The following is a 20,000-nucleotide window of genomic DNA, read 5'->3' as shown; positions in this document are numbered from 1 at the left end:
TTATTTGTTCGTGTTTTAGTTGGTTAGGTTTGTATTTCGTTATGTTCTGTTTATTGTCAGAGATATACATATCTATACAGTTTATTGTGAGATGTAGTAACTATAGCAACCGCGGCGCCCATTGCTGTATGTTGCCAGGAACTACCGTGAAACGCTTAGAATAAACGCTTAGGTAAGTGTGACAGTTAAGACGTTTGTTGCAACGCTCTTAAAGAAATCCCTTGCCTCAGGGAATGTTTTCCCCTCAGGGATACTCCAAAGTCAAATTACTGAAGGACTTTCATGCAACCGGGCCCTGACCTTTGGATCTGATGTTACGCTTCAAATGATTGTAATGGGCAGCGCTAGGGAGGGGCTATAGGTGCTCCAGCACCCCTAAAAACACCAAAGCACCCCCATAGTTTAAGAGAGATTAAATAATACAAAAACATTTGTCTACTTACACCTGCATAACTCGTGCAATGGAATATGTGACGTGATTTGCAGTCGCACATTTCGTAATGTCACAGCATTTTATTGTAAAAAATGGATCGGTTCCTTGAGCCAAGTAGGCTAGTCCAGCCCCCTAGTCGAACGTTTATATCAAATATATTAATATAATAACCTACTAAACCATCTTCTAATAAGCATTTAGGCGTATTATAGCCTACATCCCGTGCTCAAGCGCGCGCATAAAGCTTGCTGCAAAGCACCAGCAAAAGTAGCTAATAATTATGAATGCATCGGGAAAAAGAAGACATTTTAATTATTTATTACTAAACTAGTGCTTTCTCAGTTAGTGTCGGCTGCAAACGCCGGCGCTGACTCTGCATCTCCACAGCGGGCTAATGGACGGGCACATTTTCATACGGACTACATAATTAGAGAAGATTTGTTTTTTTTTATTTGAATTAGTTCGTAGACATTTCAAGCTTTCTATAGATTTGTTTCAGTTTAGTTTATGTCTGTGAGCGGTGCATTGTTGCGACGCGCTCCATCCACAGAGACTGCATGAGACGACAGAAGCACATCCAAAAATTAATAAGTATTTTATGTTCTTTCCGCAGGAAAAAAAAAAAAAGCGCGGGCGCCCCCATGTCATGAATTAAGCGCAATAGGCCTTCCGCCTGCTCTCCTCATAAATACTTGAAATACACCTACAGCGATTTTATTATTAATATAATAATAATAATAAATAACCTGTTTTGGTCATATTTACTATTGCCCAGCTCCCCTTGTGATTGATCTAGCATCCTCTGAGCACCTGCGTATTATAAATGTTACGTTATGCCAGAAGGTAGCGAACAGTTACTGTTAAAATGTAATGTAAAATGTCTAATTCATTCAATCAAGAGATTCGTTCAAAAACGAAACGAGTTCATATATTTCAAATAATATTTTACATATTTTTATTTTAATTGGCTCATTTATAACATTTTACACTCATTAAATAAAACATTTTGTAAGAAACCTAAGTGAATTAGCCTACATATTGTTTTGTATCTGTCTAATGTTTTGCTTCAGAATCTTGGGAGAACCGTGATCTCTATTATAAAAATCAATTATCCAGAGTCTTAATAAATAGGCTAATATCCGGCATCTAATACTAACTGTTTCTAATATTAAAATGTAGACTAGGATGTAAAAGGTACAATCTTACACTCTTTATTTAGTACAATAACAAGGATTTGGTACATTTATAATGCATTACAATGCCACTTCTAATCCATCGTGCCAGTGTGCGAAGTCCCCCCCCCCCATCTTTGGCCCCACCTTCTTTTGGTATGTTCCGCGATCCATGTTTCAATTAATTAATATGAAATGATTTATTAAAAAATGAGACCTAAAGCAGCACTATGTGGCAGCAGGTGTTTGTCTTTATGAATCACTGAATCATCGACTCACTCGATTTGCTCAAAACCGTGGAAGCTCTGCTGTGGCTTTAATTGGAACTATTTGCTTTTGTGAAATTGAGCAAAAACGGTCAATATTGATGATATTGAGTCTAAAATGTAACACATTATTAATTGTTTATTGAACATTTGTATAAAATCAATATCTCATTAGCAATGTTCAGATATTGGTGAGAAATGGCACTCTTGCTGGTGTGATTATTGCTAAACGCTATCATTTGAGGTGAATATAAGAAGGTGGGGGTGTGCGATATGATGATTTTTGATCGTGGATGATAAAAATGTCTCCGCGATCTGCTTTTGAAGAAATATCGTACAGCGCACATTCCATCAGATGCAGTTCTGGTGCCTCCGTCCCAATATACTGTACATTCACTACAGTGTTAACTCGGCGGTACAGTTATTCTCACTTAGCTGCAATCACAAAACTACGTTATTCGTGTGCTGTTCTGAGCGCGCACACTAAACAAACAGCACCTGATTACTGGACGACGTTATCTTTTGTGCTAATACTGTCCAAACATGCTGCCGCTTGTCATTTAAAGGCATAGTTCACCCAAAAATGAAATTAATGACAGATTTTGCATTTTTGGATAAGCTAACCCTTTCGAGGGCCGATGAGTGAACAGGAAGTCAGCGTTTCCTCTTTCCTGTCTCCCGCAGCCCATCATGTTCCGTGGGGAGGTGCGTCTGAACGTGGAGGAGAAGAAGACCAGAGCGGCGCGTGAGCGGGAGACCAGGGGAGCGGCGGAGGGCCGGCGCGGGCCCCGGGGCCCGCTGGGGAACAGCGCGGGCCGAGCCTCCTCCAGGGGCGGGATGAGCCGCTTCACGGGCCCTCGCCGCTGAACCCTCGTCTGCTCCTGCCATGGCTTTCTCTCTCTCTCTCTCTCTCTCTCTCTCTCTCTCTCTCTCTCGGACCTCGACCGGCCGTCTCAGACTCACGCCGCGCCGTCATCATCCGTGCTTTCCTTTCTCTTACTCTCCTCACCGTTTTGCCAAGAAGAACGGGACAGTGTGATCTCTTTTCCCGTAGAGCAGAAGCTGAATGTCACGAAGGGTTTCCTCACGTTTATAACGGATGAGCGGCAGCGCTTCGTCCAGCAGTGCTCGGTGTACACTTATTTATTTTCCTAGTAAATAAAACAGTGGTGGTGCCTTAACTCTATTCTCGGCGTGTGTGTGTGTGTGTGTGTGTGTGTGTGTGTGTGTGTGTCTGACAGTGAGTGTGTGTGTGTGTGTGTGTGTGTGTGTGTGTCTGACAGTGAGAGTGTGTGTCTGTCTGACAGTGAGAGAGTGTGTGTGTGTGTGTGTCTGACAGTGAGAGTGTGTGTGTGTGTGTGTGTGTGTGTGTGTCTGACAGTGAGAGTGTGTGTCTGTCTGACCGTGTGTGCGTCTGCTCCAGGTGTGAGCTGGTTTGGTTCTGCTCTGGTTTCTGTGCATGGCTGTTCTGGACCGTGCTGCTCTTTCTGTTGATCTCTGCAGTGTTTCTCACCACACTGTCCACTGCGTTTGGTTCTGGGTTCAGACTGGACTTCAGTCGGCTTCAGCAGGTTTTTGTTTGAATGTGTTTTCAACTTTCAATAAACTACTGAAATCTGCAACTTCATCCATTTTCCTTGTCATAGATGCAAACTACTCATCTTTCAGTGAAGACTCACTTTTTTGAGATCAAAACAGGTCACCTGCGATTTGCTTGGATCCAATGAGAAAGTGTTTTTATGAGGGGGTTCTCACAAGGGTAAAATAAAGAACTGTTGTTTCAATAAGTTTTGTATAGGATTTTCTTTACTCTTTACTTCAAAAACTGTCTAAAAAGGGTAATGAGGTCAGATGTGGGAACGCTGAAGAGAGAAAGAGGGCAAGCATTTGAGCATTTTAGCTCCGCATTGCCGTCTGATCCGCTTTAACAGCCTGCACAGCACTTCATCTCTATATAACATGGGATTTTGACCAAATATATTCAGTCTTGAGTTTTGTAAAATGTTGCAACAAGATGTTAAAAATGTTTTTTTTATTTATTTTTTTTTGGGGTGTGTGTGTGAAAAATTAGTTTTGGACATTATATAAAATATATTTTTATTACTATATAAGTAACTCCAAATGAGCACGTAAAGCAAATATCTTTAAAAGAGATTCTGTGTGGAGCATGCCTCGATCCGTGCCGTGTTTCTGTGTTTCGGTCTTGTTTTCTGGTATACATTTCTACAAATTCTGGAATTAAGATGCATTTACTTAAGTAAAGTAAAATGACTTAAATGTCTTGTTTTAAACAAAAACTAACAAAAGTTGGATAATATTTGGATAATATAAAAATATCCACCAATGTTGTAAGAAAAATAATCTTAATTCAAAGGCTAAACAAGATTATTTATCCTGCCCCATTGACAGATATTTTTGCTTGTTTTTAAGCAAAAAAGAACAAAATGTGGATAATATCTTCAGAAAACAAGACATAATATCTTAAGTCATTTTATTTGTCAAGTAAATGCATCCTGATTCAAGATTTTGAAGATATACTAGAAAACCAGACACAAATATAAAGGAAGAAGACTCTTTATCTTGCTGCAGCTCAAGCAGAAGGTGGTGATATTCACACAAACACGAGTCTACTGTAAGTACAGTATGTGGTCCGCTGCATGAACTAGTCAGTCATTGAGTTTATTCTTGAAGACTGGTCAGTTCCGGGAGAAGGTGTGTCGGTCATGGCTGGTCACTGTAGCTGTGTTTGTGCAGCTGGACCCTGATTAATTCAGTATACCGGTAAAGAAAAAACAACTATATATATTCCAGTTTATGAAACTGTTGGAGTCTCAAATACTAAGAACTTTGAATTTTCATTAATTTTCTATTTTCAGAACTTATAAGTTTATATTTGGTATATTAATGTGACGAAAGATATATCAGTAGAATATAATTATTTTGCTCCTGCTGATCATGTCTGTGTTCTTCAGTAAGTGAAGAAGAGCTGCTCTCAGGAAGAAGGCTGATGATTGCTCTTTTACAGATCTGCAATCCTCAAGTTTTCTGTTTATTTGTTCAGTGTGTGGTCAGTGTGTTGTGATCTGACCGCTGCAGCACAAACTGAAGATCATCAGTGCTCTTCGACATGAATCCGTGATCAAAAGGAGAATTTTGCTGTAGTTCTTTATCTATAATTTCTTGTTTAGATAAAGCAATAATCTTCTGTGTCCCTGCAGCACAAAAGCAGTCATGAGCAGCACAGGTATGTTTGTAGCAATAATAGCCAACAATACATTACTTTTACGCCAAAAATCATTAGGATATTAATTAAAGATCCTGTTCCATGAAGATATTTAGTACATTTCCTACCGTAAATATATCAAAACTTAACTTTAAAGGCGATTTTGCACCCTCAGATTCCAGATTTTACAAATATTGTCCTAACAAACCATACATCAGTGGAAACATTATTTATTCAGCTTTCAGATGATGTATAAATCTCAATTTCAACAAATTGACCCTCATGACTGGTTCAGTGCTCCAGGGTTTACTGACGGAAGTTGATTTGACGCGTTTGATTGACAGCTCTCTCTGCGCGCGTCGGTTTCTATGGAGACGGTGTTGTTATTTACGCGCTGCGCCAACGGTCATCAATATGCCGCTTTTCTTCATTTAATAATCCCGTTAACCCGTCTTTAATGATCATATTTCATCTGTTAGTCGAGCACAGCTGCTGTTAATGACGAGCTGAAGCTGCGGTGAGTTTGTTAGTGTGTTTTCCTCGCCGGTAAGAATGAATCTGTGTGTGTGTGTGTGTGTTTCTCAGTCTGATGTATAAGTACGAGACTCTGGGATGTGTGTGTGTGTGTGTGTGTGTGTGTGTGTGTGTGTCTCAGTCTGATGTATAAGTACGAGACTCTGGGCTGTGTGTGTGTGTGTGTGTGTGTGTGTGTGTGTGTGTTCTCAGTCTGATGTATAAGTACGAGACTCTGGGCTGTGTGTGTGTGTGTGTGTGTGTGTTTCTCAGTCTGATGTATAAGTACGAGACTCTGGGATGTGTGTGTGTGTGTGTGTGTGTTTCTCAGTCTGATGTATAAGTACGAGACTCTGGGCTGTGTGTGTGTGTGTGTGTGTGTGTGTGTTTCTCAGTCTGATGTATAAGTACGAGACTCTGGGATGTGTGTGTGTGTGTGTGTGTTCTCAGTCTGATGTATAAGTACGAGACTCTGGGATGTGTGTGTGTGTGTGTGTGTGTGTTTCTCAGTCTGATGTATAAGTACGAGACTCTGGGCTGTGTGTGTGTGTGTGTGTGTGTGTGTGTGTGTTTCTCAGTCTGATGTATAAGTACGAGACTCTGGGATGTGTGTGTGTGTGTGTGTGTTTCTCAGTCTGATGTATAAGTACGAGACTCTGGGGTGTGTGTGTGTGTGTGTGTGTGTGTTTCTCAGTCTGATGTATAAGTACGAGACTCTGGGCTGTGTGTGTGTGTGTGTGTGTGTGTGTGTGTGTGTGTGTGTTTCTCAGTCTGATGTATAAGTACGAGACTCTGGGCTGTGTGTGTGTGTGTGTGTGTGTGTGTGTGTGTTTCTCAGTCTGATGTATAAGTACGAGACTCTGGGCTGTGTGTGTGTGTGTGTGTGTGTGTGTGTGTGTGTGTTTCTCAGTCTGATGTATAAACGAGACTCTGGGCTGTGTGTGTGTGTGTGTGTGTGTGTGTGTGTGTGTTTCTCAGTCTGATGTATAAGCACGAGACTCTGGGCTGTGTGTGTGTGTGTGTGTGTGTGTGTGTGTTTCTCAGTCTGATGTATAAGCACGAGACTCTGGGCTGTGTGTGTGTGTGTGTGTGTGTGTGTGTGTGTGTTCTCAGTCTGATGTATAAGCACGAGACTCTGGGCTGTGTGTGTGTGTGTGTGTGTGTGTGTGTGTGTGTTTCTCAGTCTGATGTATAAGTACGAGACTCTGGGCTGTGTGTGTGTGTGTGTGTGTGTGTGTGTGTGTGTGTGTGTGTGTTTCTCAGTCTGATGTATAAGTACGAGACTCTGGGCTGTGTGTGTGTGTGTGTGTGTGTGTGTGTGTTTCTCAGTCTGATGTATAAGTACGAGACTCTGGGCTGTGTGGGCTCCGGTAGTTATGGGACGGTTCTGAAGTGTCGGCACCGGGACAGCGGCAGAACCGTCGCCGTGAAGAAGCTTGTGGAGGAAGATGATGGCGTGAGGAAGATTGTTCAGAGGGAGATCCGACTGCTGAAGGTCAGTGTCATCATTATATATATATATATATATATATATATACACACATTAAAGAGATTATTGTTCTTAAGTGAATGACGCATTATTTTTCATCCGAAAGAGGCACAAAATCACTTTGATGGACTTTTATCTCAACTGTTCCGTCCTGCTGGAATGAGTCCTTAGCCATCTTCAAGAACTGCTGAAACACATCTCTTCCATCTTTATTTCACCCTCTAACACATGCTCTCTCTTTTCGTTTTCTGTTTGTTTTCTTTAAAAAGAAAGACCTCTAAAACTAGCCTTCTCACTCTTTTTCTGATGTGTTTTCAGTGTTCCTGTCATTTTTTTGAGCAGTGCACATTTTTTCCCAGCTGTTCCAGCCAAAAGTGTGAAATATTTTTTGTGATGAGACAAATCTAATAACTCCGTATCCCCTAATATCCAAATTGTAGGATCATCATAACTGATTGGGATACCTATAACCTTTGAAGATATATCAATTATTTATCACCAAAAATCATTCAGAGCAGATGATTTCTGATCTCCGTCCCAGAGTTGTGTGTGTGTGTGTGTGTGTGTGTGTGTGTGTGTCGGCAGCAACTGCGGCATGAGAATCTGGTGAATCTGCTGGAGGTGTGGAAGCGCAAGCGTCGCTGGTATCTGGTGTTTGAGTTTGTGGACCGGACGGTTCTGGACGAGCTTGAGCAGTTCCCGTCGGGACTGGATCCGCTCAGAGTCCGGAAACACCTCTATCAGATCCTGAGGGCCGTTTCCTTCTGCCACCAGCACAACGTGAGCCGCTGCCTCTGCTCTGCTCTGCTCTGCATCCGTCCTTTCTCTCCGGTGATCAGTGTGTGTCTGTCAGATCATTCACAGGGATGTGAAGCCCGAGAACGTTCTGGTCTCTCAGCTCGGCGTGGTCAAGCTCTGTGACTTCGGTTTCGCTCGGACCATGGCGGCCGCTCCTGGCGAGGTTTACACCGACTACGTGGCGACGCGCTGGTATCGAGCGCCTGAGCTGCTGGTGGGAGACACCGGATATGGGAAGTGAGTGTCCAACAGACCAGAAACACAGGCGATATTAGCATAGACGTCATGTTTACGATCAGGATGAGTGTTTCTTCATCAGGTTTGTAGAAATGTGTCTCTGCATCAGTGTCTCAGCAATGGATGCTCTGCAGTGAATGGGTGCCGTCAGAATGAGAGTCTGATAAAAACATCACAATAATCCACAGCACTCCAGTCCATCAGTTAACATGGACCTGACAGGAGGACCAGGACCCAGATGGACACATGATGCAGATGCTGATTTGTTTCCATGAGCAGAGCAAGTGTGTGAGTGACTCGTGTGTGTGTGTGTGTGTGTGTGTGTGTGTGTGTGTGTGTGTTTCAGGGCGGTGGACGTGTGGGCCGTCGGGTGTCTGTTCTTCGAGATGTTAACGGGTGAACCTCTGTTCCCGGGCGACTCTGACATTGACCAGCTGCATCTGGTCATCAGTTGTTTCGGTGAGTTCTGGTTTGTGGTGTTTCAGATTCAGTCTGTAAATCTCTCTCGACTCAGTGTTCAGAAACGAAGCCACTCTGATATTTCTGTATGTGTAGAGCTAAAGCTGTTCTAGCTGGTCTTACTCCAGGTCACCTGACCCCTCGTCACCACGAGGTCTTCTACAGGAACCCGGTGTTCATGGGAGTTTCTCTTCCAGAGCCGGCGGAGAGAAGCCCGCTGGAGAGCCGCTCACTCAAACTGTCTGGACTGACTCTGGACCTCGCTCAGGTGAGCGGCGCGTCCGTCACGAGTGGGCTGCACGATAAATCACAATGAAATGGTGATCAGGCGGCGCTGTGATTGTCATGCTCATCTTGTGAGTGAAGCAGGGTTCTGTGATCAGCAGTATATCTCCAGAGAAACTCCAAACGACACACGACTACGGCAATATGTGATTTATCTGAGTTCTTCTTATAATTTTCATTATAATAAAGTATATAATAATGCAATGCTAATCGACATAGCCTTTATCACTGCTTAGAATACTATGAAATATGTTGCGTGCCTTATTCTGTGTAAGAAGCCACATCATCTCACAGAAGGGTTTATTTCAAACACTCGACTGATGAAGTGAGTTTGGAGTAAAAACATGTTATTAAATGTGGTATTTTCACGTGATTTCAGAAGGAGCAGCTTTTACTGCACAGAGCCGTAGTTCACTGAGAAGCTGCGCAAACAGCTGTCATTATCACGAACGATTTCTTCTATTTCATTATCGTGCGACTATATCGTCTGTGATTTATTTTATTTACATTTTTTTGCGTAGCTTGTCCGTGAGCTCCGGCTCTGTAGTAAATGCTGCTCCGTCTGAAAGCAGGTGATGGAGATTTACTACTGATCACAGAACCGTCTTCACTGACGAGATGCGCGTGACAATTAATGAATCATTCAATTAATCGTGCAGCCGTAGTCACGAGTGAGTGTGAGAGTGATCTGACGTCAGCGCGTGTTTCCCGTCTGCAGAGATGTTTGCAGATGGATCCAGATAAACGCTCTCAGTGTGCAGACCTGCTGCTGCATCCGTGCTTCCACCTGCGGTGAGTTCACGCGCTTCATTATATGATTATTAGTAGATATGCAATACTTTTATTATTTAGAAAGAGACCAATAATTTGTGACCAGTATTTGATTGATTTCTCCTCTGAAGTGTTTCTCAAGCGTGCTCTCTCATCACTGCTGCTACTTCACGAGTTCACACTTACATATAATGAATAGAGTAAAGTTTATGTGTATTTGGCGTGCTGTACGAGGGGAGGGCTCCGAGCTGAACCCAGAGTACCCCTGCAGGTTAGGACAGGAGTAAGGGTGGAGAAGGGGTGTGCTCCTCTCGTGTTAATTAGGTTAATTATCTGAAAAGTGCTCCTCCCGAACTTTGTTAATGAAACATTATGTGAATATGACACATCACAACACTACTAACATCATATTTGTTTTCCATTGCATCGTATTGCATTGAATTGTATTGTGTTGAATCGATCATAATACATCGTGCATCGGTAGCTGCTTCATATGTATAACTCTACATCTGTCATTATGCATCTCATATTTATATTTATGTAAGAAAAAATATAAGAGATAAGAAAAAATATATTTGTTGTATTGTGCTGTAAATTCTTCAGATTCATTTAATTTTCTTAATTCCTGTTCTCGGGCTTATTTTTATTTTACTATTTATTCTTCTAACTTCTGTATTTGTTCTTCTCTCTTATTTTTTTGTGTTGTAAATTCTGTAGATCTATACAAATTTCTTATTTTTTAATGTTTTTATGGACACACGCAGCAGATGTAATGACTTTCAGACTGTTTTATGATCAGCTTTCAGCAAGAACTGGCCAGTAAGACACACAAGGACCTGAAGGAAAACAGCAGAGGCACTAAAAGCTCCAGGAGAGAGAAGGAGAAGCTGGAGAAGCTGGAGATCCTGAGATCGGCTCCTGACACCGTACAGGTGAGGAACATCCACCTGTCAATCACAATCACGCTCCGTTTGGTCTCCAGCGTGAAGAGATTCATAAACATTTCAACATTTGATCTTCATTATTCAGCATGAGAAGTGATCTGTGTTTGTGTGTGTGTGTGTGTGTGTGTTTGTGTGTGTGTGTGTGTCAGGACTCAAACCTGCGGTTCAGTGAGTTCAGGCCGTCTGATGGCGAGGACAGTGACATCACCGCCAGGCTCCGCCCAGACGACACAGAGCCAATCAGTGAGCCTGTGTGTCAAGCAGGAATCCCGCCCATCTCCACTGATTCGCCGGCCACACACAGCCTCAGGTGACGCTCCCATCATGCACTGCTGCCACACCGCATCCTCTGACGCTGGAGAATCAGTGGCGCCTCCTGCAGGAGAACATCAGAGATCATGCAGCACTAAACACATAGGGTCAGATTTACTAAACAGGATAAATTAGCGTTAGAGCGCAATTCCACAAAAGCGGCGATGGGAGGGAAAATTCTGCGTGTGATTTACTAACAATGCACACATTAAAGAACACAGATCATTTGCATAATGACCAGCGCAATCTGCTAATTACCGCCTGCTTTAAGACATGCTTTTTTTGGGCGTTAAATAATGGCGCAAATACCAGTAATTTGAGGAGTGCAGACGTTAGTAAAACGCGTCGCGTGATTCATTTGAAGACTCTTCTCCCGTAACTTTAGCGTCTGAAAGGGAAACTCCTACAAATTAATATTCAATAAGATCAGGCGCAAAAATAACTGTTAATTCTTCACTGCGCAGATGAGAAAGATTTGCTGTCAGTATCTGGCTTTCTGTGAGTTTATGAATGAGGAAAGTTGATATACATAATGACAGATATGTGCTCATATTAATCATGAAAAACCAAATTACTATCAGCTGATGTGTGTCACATGATTAAAATAACGCATCATGTGTTGATGTGTTTGTGTTTGTTTAAAGGTCGTTTGATAAGATGAAGAAGCAAATGAACGTGTTTCCACGGCCGTCACAGCAGAACCTCTCCATTCAGCTCAACGCACAGGTGTGTGTGTGTGTCTGTGAGAGAGAGTGTGTGTGTGTGTGTGTGTGTGTGTGTGTGTATCTGTGAGAGAGTGTGTGTGTGTGTGTCTGTGAGAGAGAGTGTGTGTGTGTGTGTGTCTGTGAGAGAGAGTGTGTGTGTGTGTGTGTGTGTGTGTGTGTATCTGTGAGAGAGAGTGTGTGTGTGTGTGTGTGTCTGTGAGAGAGAGAGTGTGTGTGTGTGTGTGTGTGTGTGTGTGTATCTGTGAGAGAGTGTGTGTGTGTGTGTGTGTGTGTGTGTGTGTATGTATCTGTGAGAGAGTGTGTGTGTGTGTGTGTGTATCTTTGAGAGAGAGTGTGTGTGTGTGTGTGTGTGTGTGTGTGTGTATCTGTGAGAGAGTGTGTGTGTATCTGTGAGAGTGTGTGTGTGTGTGTGTGTGTATGTGTGTGTGTGTGTGTGTATGTGTGTGTGTGTGTGTGTGTGTGTGTGTGTGTGTGTGTGTGAGTGTGTGTGTGTGTGTATCTGTGAGAGAGTGTGTGTGTGTGTGTGTGTGTGTGTGTGTGTCTGTGTGTGTGTGTGTGTGTGTGTATCTGTGAGAGAGTGTGTGTGTGTGTGTGTATCTGTGAGAGAGTGTGTGTGTGTGTGTGTGTCTGTGAGAGAGTGTGTGTGTGTGTGTGTGTGTGTGTGTATCTGTGAGAGAGTGTGTGTGTGTGTGTGTGTGTGTGTGTGTGTGTGTGTGTATCTGTGAGAGAGTGTGTGTGTGTGTGTGTGTGTGTGTATCTGTGAGAGTGTGTGTGTGTGTGTGTGTGTGTGTGTATCTGTGAGAGAGTGTGTGTGTATCTGTGAGAGAGTGTGTGTATCTGTGAGAGAGTGTGTGTGTGTGTATGTGTCTGTCTATGTGTGTGTGTGTGTGTGTGTGTGTGTGTGTGTGTGTGTGAGAGTGTGTGTGTGTGTGTGTGTATCTGTGAGAGAGTGTGTGTGTGTGTTGTGTGTGTGTGTGTGTGTGTGTGTGTGAGAGTGTGTGAGTGTGTGAGAGAGTGTGTGTGTGTGTGTGTGTGTGTGTGTGTGTGTCTATCTGTGAGAGTGTGTGTGTGTGTGTGTGTGTGTGTATCTGTGAGAGTGTGTGTGTGTGTGTGTGTGAGAGAGTGTGTGAGTGAGTGTGTGTGTGTGTGTATCTGTGAGAGAGTGTGTGTGTGTGTGTGTGTGTGTGAGAGTGTGAGTGTGAGTGTGTGTGTGTATCTGTGAGAGAGTGTGTGAGTGTGAGTGTGAGTGTGTACCTACTTAACCATATTTTGGGGACAAATTTGTACCCAAAAGTGAGCTAAACCTGACAAAATCTCCAAAAACCTCCCTTTGGGGACGTCCTCATTTGTAAAACCAGTTTAAAAATAAGTAAACAAAGGTTTTTTGAAATTGTAAAAATGCCTGTAGTCTCCTGTAAGGGGTAGGTTTAGGTGTAGGGTTGGTGTAGGACAATAGCACATACAGTAAGTACAGTATAACAACCATTACGCCTATGGAGAGTCCCCATTTAGATAGCTAAGTAAACGTGTGTGTGTGTGTGTGTGTATCTGTGAGAGAGAGTGTGTGTGTGTGTGTGTGTGTGTGTGTGTGTGTGCGCACGTTTTTGTGACAAATCAGGACACAGATGTGTATAATAACAAGGGTATGACAGGTATTACAAGGAGAAGGTGACTTTTCAGGACATTACTCCATGTCCCCACTTTTCAAAACGCTTATAAATCACTCAGAATGGAGTGTAAAAAGGAGTGAAATAGCAGATTTTGCTAAATGATCTAATAAATTGTTCAGCACTGTATGTTTTTATAGCATTCAGTTGGCACGTTTGTTTGAAGAACATTGGGCAGAATGTGGAAGTAGTTTTTTGTCAATAAAATAAAAAAAGAAAGTGTAGCTTTTTTATCCGATTAATCAAAAAAATAATCAGCCAACTAATTGATTATCAAAATAATCATTAGTTGCAGCCCTAGACCCAACATCTTCATCCCAGTGTTTCAGTAAATAAATAAACAAACCACCATTTTACAGCGTGTACTGTATCTGTAGTAAGGTGGATAGTTATGGCAAGACAGTGGAGTTGGGGTTCCTTTCCGAAGCAGATTTCCTACAGAACATTATTTACCATACAGGCAAAAACTTATGTACAATTATAGTAATGAGTCCTTTTGGGAGTGCAGCAAACAAAATGCATATTTCATTTCCATTATAGGCTAATAATAGTAGTAGTGGACTGTAACAAAGTTGCTACAGTAGTAGTAATTTGTACTTGTCCTTTTACTCAAGTAATTTTGAAAATGAATAGGCCTACTTATAATTTTACTGTAGTAATATTTTATCGGAGTATCTGTACTTGGTTTGTGGGCCACAGCCTGACTATTATAGTGACTATTTGTGTATAACTGTTCAGTAGAAGTTATTTCATAGTTATTTTTCTTGAACCTTAACTAGTAGATAATTAATAATAGTTCTTCAGGAGGTATGACAGAATACATTAGTTATTGATTAGCTTACTGTTACTTAACACAATCATAAAATTGTATTACATACTGATTAGTTAACGCATTTTCCTTAGTAGTTAACAGTAGTGAGTTAAGCGTTAATGAATAGTATGAATGAATGAATTAGTTCTTTAATAATTCCTTATTGGTTATGCAGTAAGTAAGAAACCGTATTCTAAAGTGTTCCAAAACCTTTAATATTATACAGTCTCTGTACACCAACAGTAAATGTGGAGTGAAAATCAACGATCACAGAACAGCGTTTTTCCAGCAGGGCCGCAGTCTGAGCCCAACTCTATTTAACTCTATTACATGAATGATCTGCAGCACTGGAGCCTCACTCTACAGCATTCAGAGCTCAGATATCTGCTTCTGCTGGAACAATACTGTCTCCACTGGGCCCTGACCGTCAACCTGGATTAAACCAGAGTCATGGTGTTCCAGAAGAAGACCAGGTCTCAGGGAAACAAACACCGGTTCACATATAAAGGACAGGTCCTACAGTTACCTGGGCATCGGGAGGCTTCGGTCTGGCTGTCAAAACACTGACTCGGAAGACTCTGAGGGCTTTTAATGCAATAAAGTCACGATGTGGTCAATTAAAACTGGCCATTTAATTTTTTTATTTTAAATTATATAACTCCATAACAAAACCAATTCTTTTATATGGATGTGAAATTTGTGGACCAGTGCTAAATTTTAAAATTCGGGATAAAACTTCAATAGAAAAACTACAACTAAAAATTACCAAAAACATTTTAGGGGTCCACAGAGGTACGTCCAAATGATGCCTGCAGATACCCACTGAAGATTGAGATCCAGAAGAGATCCACCTCCATCGATCTGATCCTGATTCAGTCCGATATAAAGCCCTCCTCACCAATGAAACCTCAGCAGAACCTCATCCTCTGAACACGCTCGCTCTTCAGCTCGTCCATAAACCCAGCTCCTCACCGACTACAGCTACAACCCCAAAGACATTATTAAAGAAACTGACAAAACTCTGAAAGACACTCATGATGAATCTCTAAAAATACACTTTAAACTCCAATGCTACTCAACCCTAAACAGAACCACTACATTTGCCAATTATTTATTGATCAAACCATTCAAAGAAAGACGAATCCTCTCCAAATACAGATGAAGTAACCATGATTTAGAAACAGAGAGAGAAGACACAGACAAACATGGACAGAGCGAGAGCAGAGGATCTGTAGACACTGTGATCTACAGCAGATAGAGAACGAGAAACACTTTCTGCTGATGTGTCCTAAATATCACAATGTGAGGGAAACATTTCTCCCCAGATTTGAAGCATTGATTCCATCATTTACTGAACTTAGTGATACTGAGAACATGCCCTTCTTACTTGGAGAAGATGATAACAGCTGCACTCGCTGCTAAATATGTATTAACCATTCACAATGTTAGATGTTAAACATGATTAACTCTAAACTGACTTACTTTATCTTTTCATTTATTTAGATGGATTTTATTTATTTGTTATCGTTGTTGTTTTTGTTATATATATATATATATATATATATATATATTAAGTGACACGTTATGTATATATATGTTAATACGGGAGTTTCGCTCGTTCATTCTCGTGAGTGTTTACATTCCACTGCAAGCGCACGTGAGCTCAGCTTTACAGAAACTTGTTGATCAGATCACAGACACAGAACAACAACACCCGGACTCGGTTTTAATCATTCTCGGGGACTTTAATAAAGCCAATCTCTCCCGTGAACTGCTAAAATACAAACAGCACATCACATGTCCCACCAGAGACAGCAATGTATTGGATCACTGTTACACAGCAATAAAAGATGCATATCACTCTGTCCCACGGGCAGCTATGGGGCTCTCTGACCACTGCCTGGTTCATCTTATACCAACCTACAGGCAAAAACTTAAATCTGCTAAACCTGTATTAAAGACTGTAAAGAGATGGACCAACGAAACAGAGTGGGTTTTTACAAGCCTGTTTCGACTGCACTGATTGGAGCGTTTTTGAAGCTGCTACCACCGATCTGGATGAGCTCACAGAGATTGTAAGATTCTATATTAGTTTCTGTGAGGATATATGCATTCCTACCAGGACTTATTTAACATTCAACAATGATAAGCCATGGTTTACAGCAAAACTCTGACATCTTCGTCAGGCCAAAGAGGATGCCTACAGAAATGGGGACAGAGTCTTGTACAATCAGGCCAGGAACACACTGAATAAAGAGATTAGAGTGGCTAAAAGGACCTACACTAAAAAGTTGGAAGATCAGTTCACTTCCAATGACTCTGCTTCAGTGTGGAAAGGTCTGAAAGCCATCACCAACTACAAGACACCATCCCCCAGCACTGAGGTGAATCAACAACTTGCTGATAACCTGAATGAGTTTTATTGTAGATTTGAAACCCCCCACACCCATCCTGACCATCTCTCTGCACAACCGCTAAGACCTCCTGTATCCCCCCTCTCCCCCACACCTGCACTCCAGATCAGTGAAGAAGACGTGTGCCAGGTCTTCAGAAAGAACAAGAGAAGGAAGGCACCAGGCCCAGACGGTGTGACACCAGCCTGCTTGAAAACCTGTGCTGACTAGCTGGCCCCATCTTCACACAGATCTTCAACAGATCACTGGAGTTGTGTGAAGTCCCTTCCTGCTTCAAACGCTCCACCATCATCCCTGTCCCAAAGAAACCCAAGATAACAGGACTTAACGACAACAGACCTGTGGCACTAACGTCTGTTGTCATGAAGTCATTCGAAAAACTGGTTCTGGCTTATCTGAAGGACATCACTGGACCCTTACTGGACCCCTGCAGTTTGCTTACCGAGCAAACAGGTCTGTGGATGATGCAGTCAACATGGGACTGCACTTCATCCTGCAGCATCTGGACAAATCAGGGTCTTATGTGAGACTTTTGTGGACTTTAGTTCGGCCTTCAGCACCATCATTCCTACACTCCTCCAGACCAACCTAACCCAGCTCTCTGTCCATAGCTCTATCTGTCAGTGGATCACCAGCTTCCTGACAGATAGGCAGCAGCTAGTGAGACTGGGGAGATTCATGTCAAACAGCCGCTCCACCAACACTGGTGCCCCTCAGGGATGTGTTCTCTCCCCACTACTCTTCTCTCTGTACACCAACGACTGCATCTATAAAGAACCCTCTGTCAAGCTCCTGAAGTTTGCATATGACACCACACTCATCGGCCTCATTCAGGACGGTGACGAGTCTGCTTACAGACAGGAGGTTAAAGAGCTGGCTGTCTGGTGCAGTCTAAACAACCTGGAGCTCAACATGCTCAAAACAGTGGAGATGATCGTGGACTTCAGGAGAAACCCCCCCTGCACTCCCCCCACTCACCATCACTGACAGCACTGTGGCTGCAGTGGAGATATTCAAGTTCCTGGGATCCATCATCTCTCAGGACCCAGCAAAAGGCCCAGCAGAGGTTATACTTCCTTAACCAGCTGAGGAAGTTTAACCTGCCACAGGAGCTGCTGAAACAGTTCTACTCAGCTGTCATCGAGTCTGTTCTGTGCACATCAATAACTGTCTGGTTTGGTTCAGCTACAAAATCAGACATCAGAAGACTACAGAGAACGGTTCGAACTGCTGAAAGGATTATTGGTGCTCCCCTGCCCTCCCTCTAAGAACTGTATACTTCCAGAGTGAGGAAAAGGGCTCAGAAAATCACTCTGGATCCCTCCCATCCGAGTCACCCCCTTTTTGAACTTTTGCCATTTGGCTGCCGCTACAGAGCCCCAAATACCAGGACAGCCAGGCACAAGAACAATTTCTTCCCCCAGGCAATCTACCTTATGAACAGTTAAATGTTCCCCACATTATGCAATATAAAAATGTGCAATAACCTTATATTTATTTGTTACCATCTCCACCATTTATTTACTTTTCAATTTTTGTCTATTTATATTTACTATGTGTATTTTTTATTCTCATCTTATTTTTATTGTCTGTGTGTTCTTTTCTCTGTGTACTGGAAGCTTATGTCACTAAAACAAATTCCTTGTATGCGCAAGCATACTTGGCAATAAAGCGCTTTCTGATTCTGATTAATGCTTTGGCAACATTGTGTTACACAGTCATGCTAATAAAGCTTAATTGAATTGAAAAAAAAAAAATTGTGAGTGTGTGATCCTTCACTCATTGTCGTGTGTGTGTGTTTGGTCTGTAGGTGTCATCAGAGCGCAGCAGGAGTCGATACGAGCGTGGAGCTGCAGGGGCTGCTGGGAAAAAGATGGCAGAGCTGCATTTCCCTGAGCTCAGAAACACACTGCTGCCTGAGCTGAGAGCAGACGGTGTGTGTGTGTGTGTGTGTGTACTGGTTTTTGTGGTTTATGGGGACAAAATTTGTATAATAGCATGGGTATGACAGAGGTATTACAATTTGAAGGTGGTTTATGAGGACACTGCCTATGTCCCCGTAAAACAAAAGGCTTAAAAAACATACTAAATGGTGTTTTTTTTTAAATCTAAAAATGCCTGTAGTCTCCTGTAAGGGGTAGGTTTAGGTGTAGGGTTGGTGTAGGACAATAGCACATACAGTAAGTACAGTATAACAACCATTACGCCTATGGAGAGTCCCCACAAGGATAGCAAACCAGACATGTGTGTGTGTGTGTGTCATGCCCGTTCAAACCGAGGGGGTGTCATTTTTACAGCCCTGCGCATTATAACCCATCACACACCATTCTGTGCTCTGATGCTCAGTCATTTAATACAATCACCTGTTTTAATGCAGTGGCAGAAACAGCCTCCCATACACCTGCACACTCTTAATAATAAATAATAGCATTGTCTTAGATCCTTCCTGAGCCCAAGATTTTTCTCTCTTCAAAACGTTTTCTCTATTTAAAAGCTTTTTTCTTCTCTTTTAATTTTTTTTTCTTTCATAAAAAACATTTCTCTATTTATAAATAATGCGCAGCTGTTTGCCTTTTATTCGCTCTTTAAAAACTTTTTTTTCCCTCTCTTCTGAAACCAACCTCGGCCAATATGTACCAATTTTAGGCCATAATGAAAATATCATTAACCTAATATAAAAACGAGTGTGTTAGTGTGTGTGTGTGTGTGTGTGTGTGAATAATCTCGTTTGACAATCTATGTGTTTTCTCATAGGAAGACCAAGAGGAAATAAAGAGCAGAAAAACAACTGAATCCCGTCTATAACAGCCCCTGACCTGCAGTCTGACACCAGTACATAAAACACACACACACACACACTAACACACACTCTCTCACACGCACACGTGGAGATCTGAACACATGAAGAGTGTGTAACAGTGTAAATATGCTCTTGTTCTGTTTTAATGAATTGGTTTCAAATGCTGGACTGATTTGATCATATAATGATCAGAGTGTTTCAGTTTGGTTTTGTTCTTTTTCTACTGCTGCCTTTATTCTGGACTCGTTCTGAGACGTGAAGATCAAACACAGCTGGAAATCTGCAGAACTTTGACTTCAATAAACTTTCAACTGATCCAAACTCTGATCTGCTGCTCGTCATTGAGTTGGGCATTCTGGTGTTAGCGGTTGTGTAGAGAGGTGGTCAGGACGGGTGGGGGGGGGTTCAGATCTTCAATAAAACATCAGCAAGTTGTTGATTCACCTCAGCAACTGTTTATATTCAGCAAACAATACCAACTGTATTTTCATTTTGTTGAGAACTGCCTAAAAACAAACGTGGCCTGACACGAGCATCAACACAAACACACACCTTTCCTCTGTTGAGAAACAGTTTGATTCAGTACAGAAGCATACTTGGCAATAAAGCTCTTTCTGATTCTGATTCTGATTTAAAACCTCAAACACATGAGTACAGAGAGACAGAAATTGTTTTATTGTA

General features: G+C 42.1%; 3 protein-coding genes across 7 annotated transcripts in view; 2 read left to right on the top strand and 1 right to left on the bottom strand.

Annotated features, from left to right (window-relative positions):
• Positions 1–3,498, top strand: part of g3bp2b (G3BP stress granule assembly factor 2b) — an 18,430-nt gene extending 14,932 nt beyond the window's left edge. Inside the window, exon 13 of the mRNA XM_058762537.1 lies at positions 2,556–3,498. Coding sequence (XP_058618520.1) covers positions 2,556–2,738 — 183 coding nt within the window. The 3' untranslated portion in view covers positions 2,739–3,498. The remainder of the gene's footprint in view (positions 1–2,555) is intronic.
• Positions 3,499–4,863: 1,365 nt separating this feature from the next.
• Positions 4,864–19,646, top strand: LOC131531634 (cyclin-dependent kinase-like 2). Of its 5 annotated transcripts, XM_058762533.1 has the most exons (12): positions 4,864–5,611; positions 6,937–7,102; positions 7,682–7,876; positions 7,950–8,131; positions 8,478–8,590; positions 8,719–8,858; positions 9,594–9,667; positions 10,446–10,578; positions 10,740–10,900; positions 11,547–11,628; positions 18,330–18,453; positions 19,274–19,646. In XM_058762533.1, the coding sequence occupies exons 2-12, from the start codon at positions 6,941–6,943 to the stop codon at positions 19,309–19,311; spliced, it is 1,404 nt and encodes a 467-aa protein (XP_058618516.1). In that variant the 5' UTR covers positions 4,864–5,611; positions 6,937–6,940; the 3' UTR covers positions 19,312–19,646. The 5 variants fall into 5 exon arrangements, with proteins under 5 accessions (XP_058618516.1, XP_058618517.1, XP_058618514.1 ...); XM_058762534.1 differs by lacking the exon at positions 4,864–5,611 and having other exon boundaries at positions 6,749–7,102; positions 8,788–8,858; XM_058762531.1 differs by lacking the exon at positions 4,864–5,611 and having other exon boundaries at positions 6,749–7,102.
• A 121-nt stretch (positions 19,647–19,767) lies between these two features.
• Positions 19,768–20,000, bottom strand: part of LOC131531631 (neuromedin-K receptor-like) — a 47,354-nt gene continuing 47,121 nt past the window's right edge. Inside the window, exon 16 of the mRNA XM_058762523.1 lies at positions 19,768–20,000. This exon is cut by the window's right edge and continues 150 nt beyond it. The gene's annotated coding sequence lies outside the window, so the exon portion shown is untranslated.

This window comes from Onychostoma macrolepis, chromosome 23 (genome assembly GCF_012432095.1).
Source record: "Onychostoma macrolepis isolate SWU-2019 chromosome 23, ASM1243209v1, whole genome shotgun sequence".
In the NCBI taxonomy this organism is placed as follows: Eukaryota; Metazoa; Chordata; class Actinopteri; order Cypriniformes; family Cyprinidae; genus Onychostoma; species Onychostoma macrolepis.
This window is presented reverse-complemented; position numbering and strand designations above follow the sequence as displayed.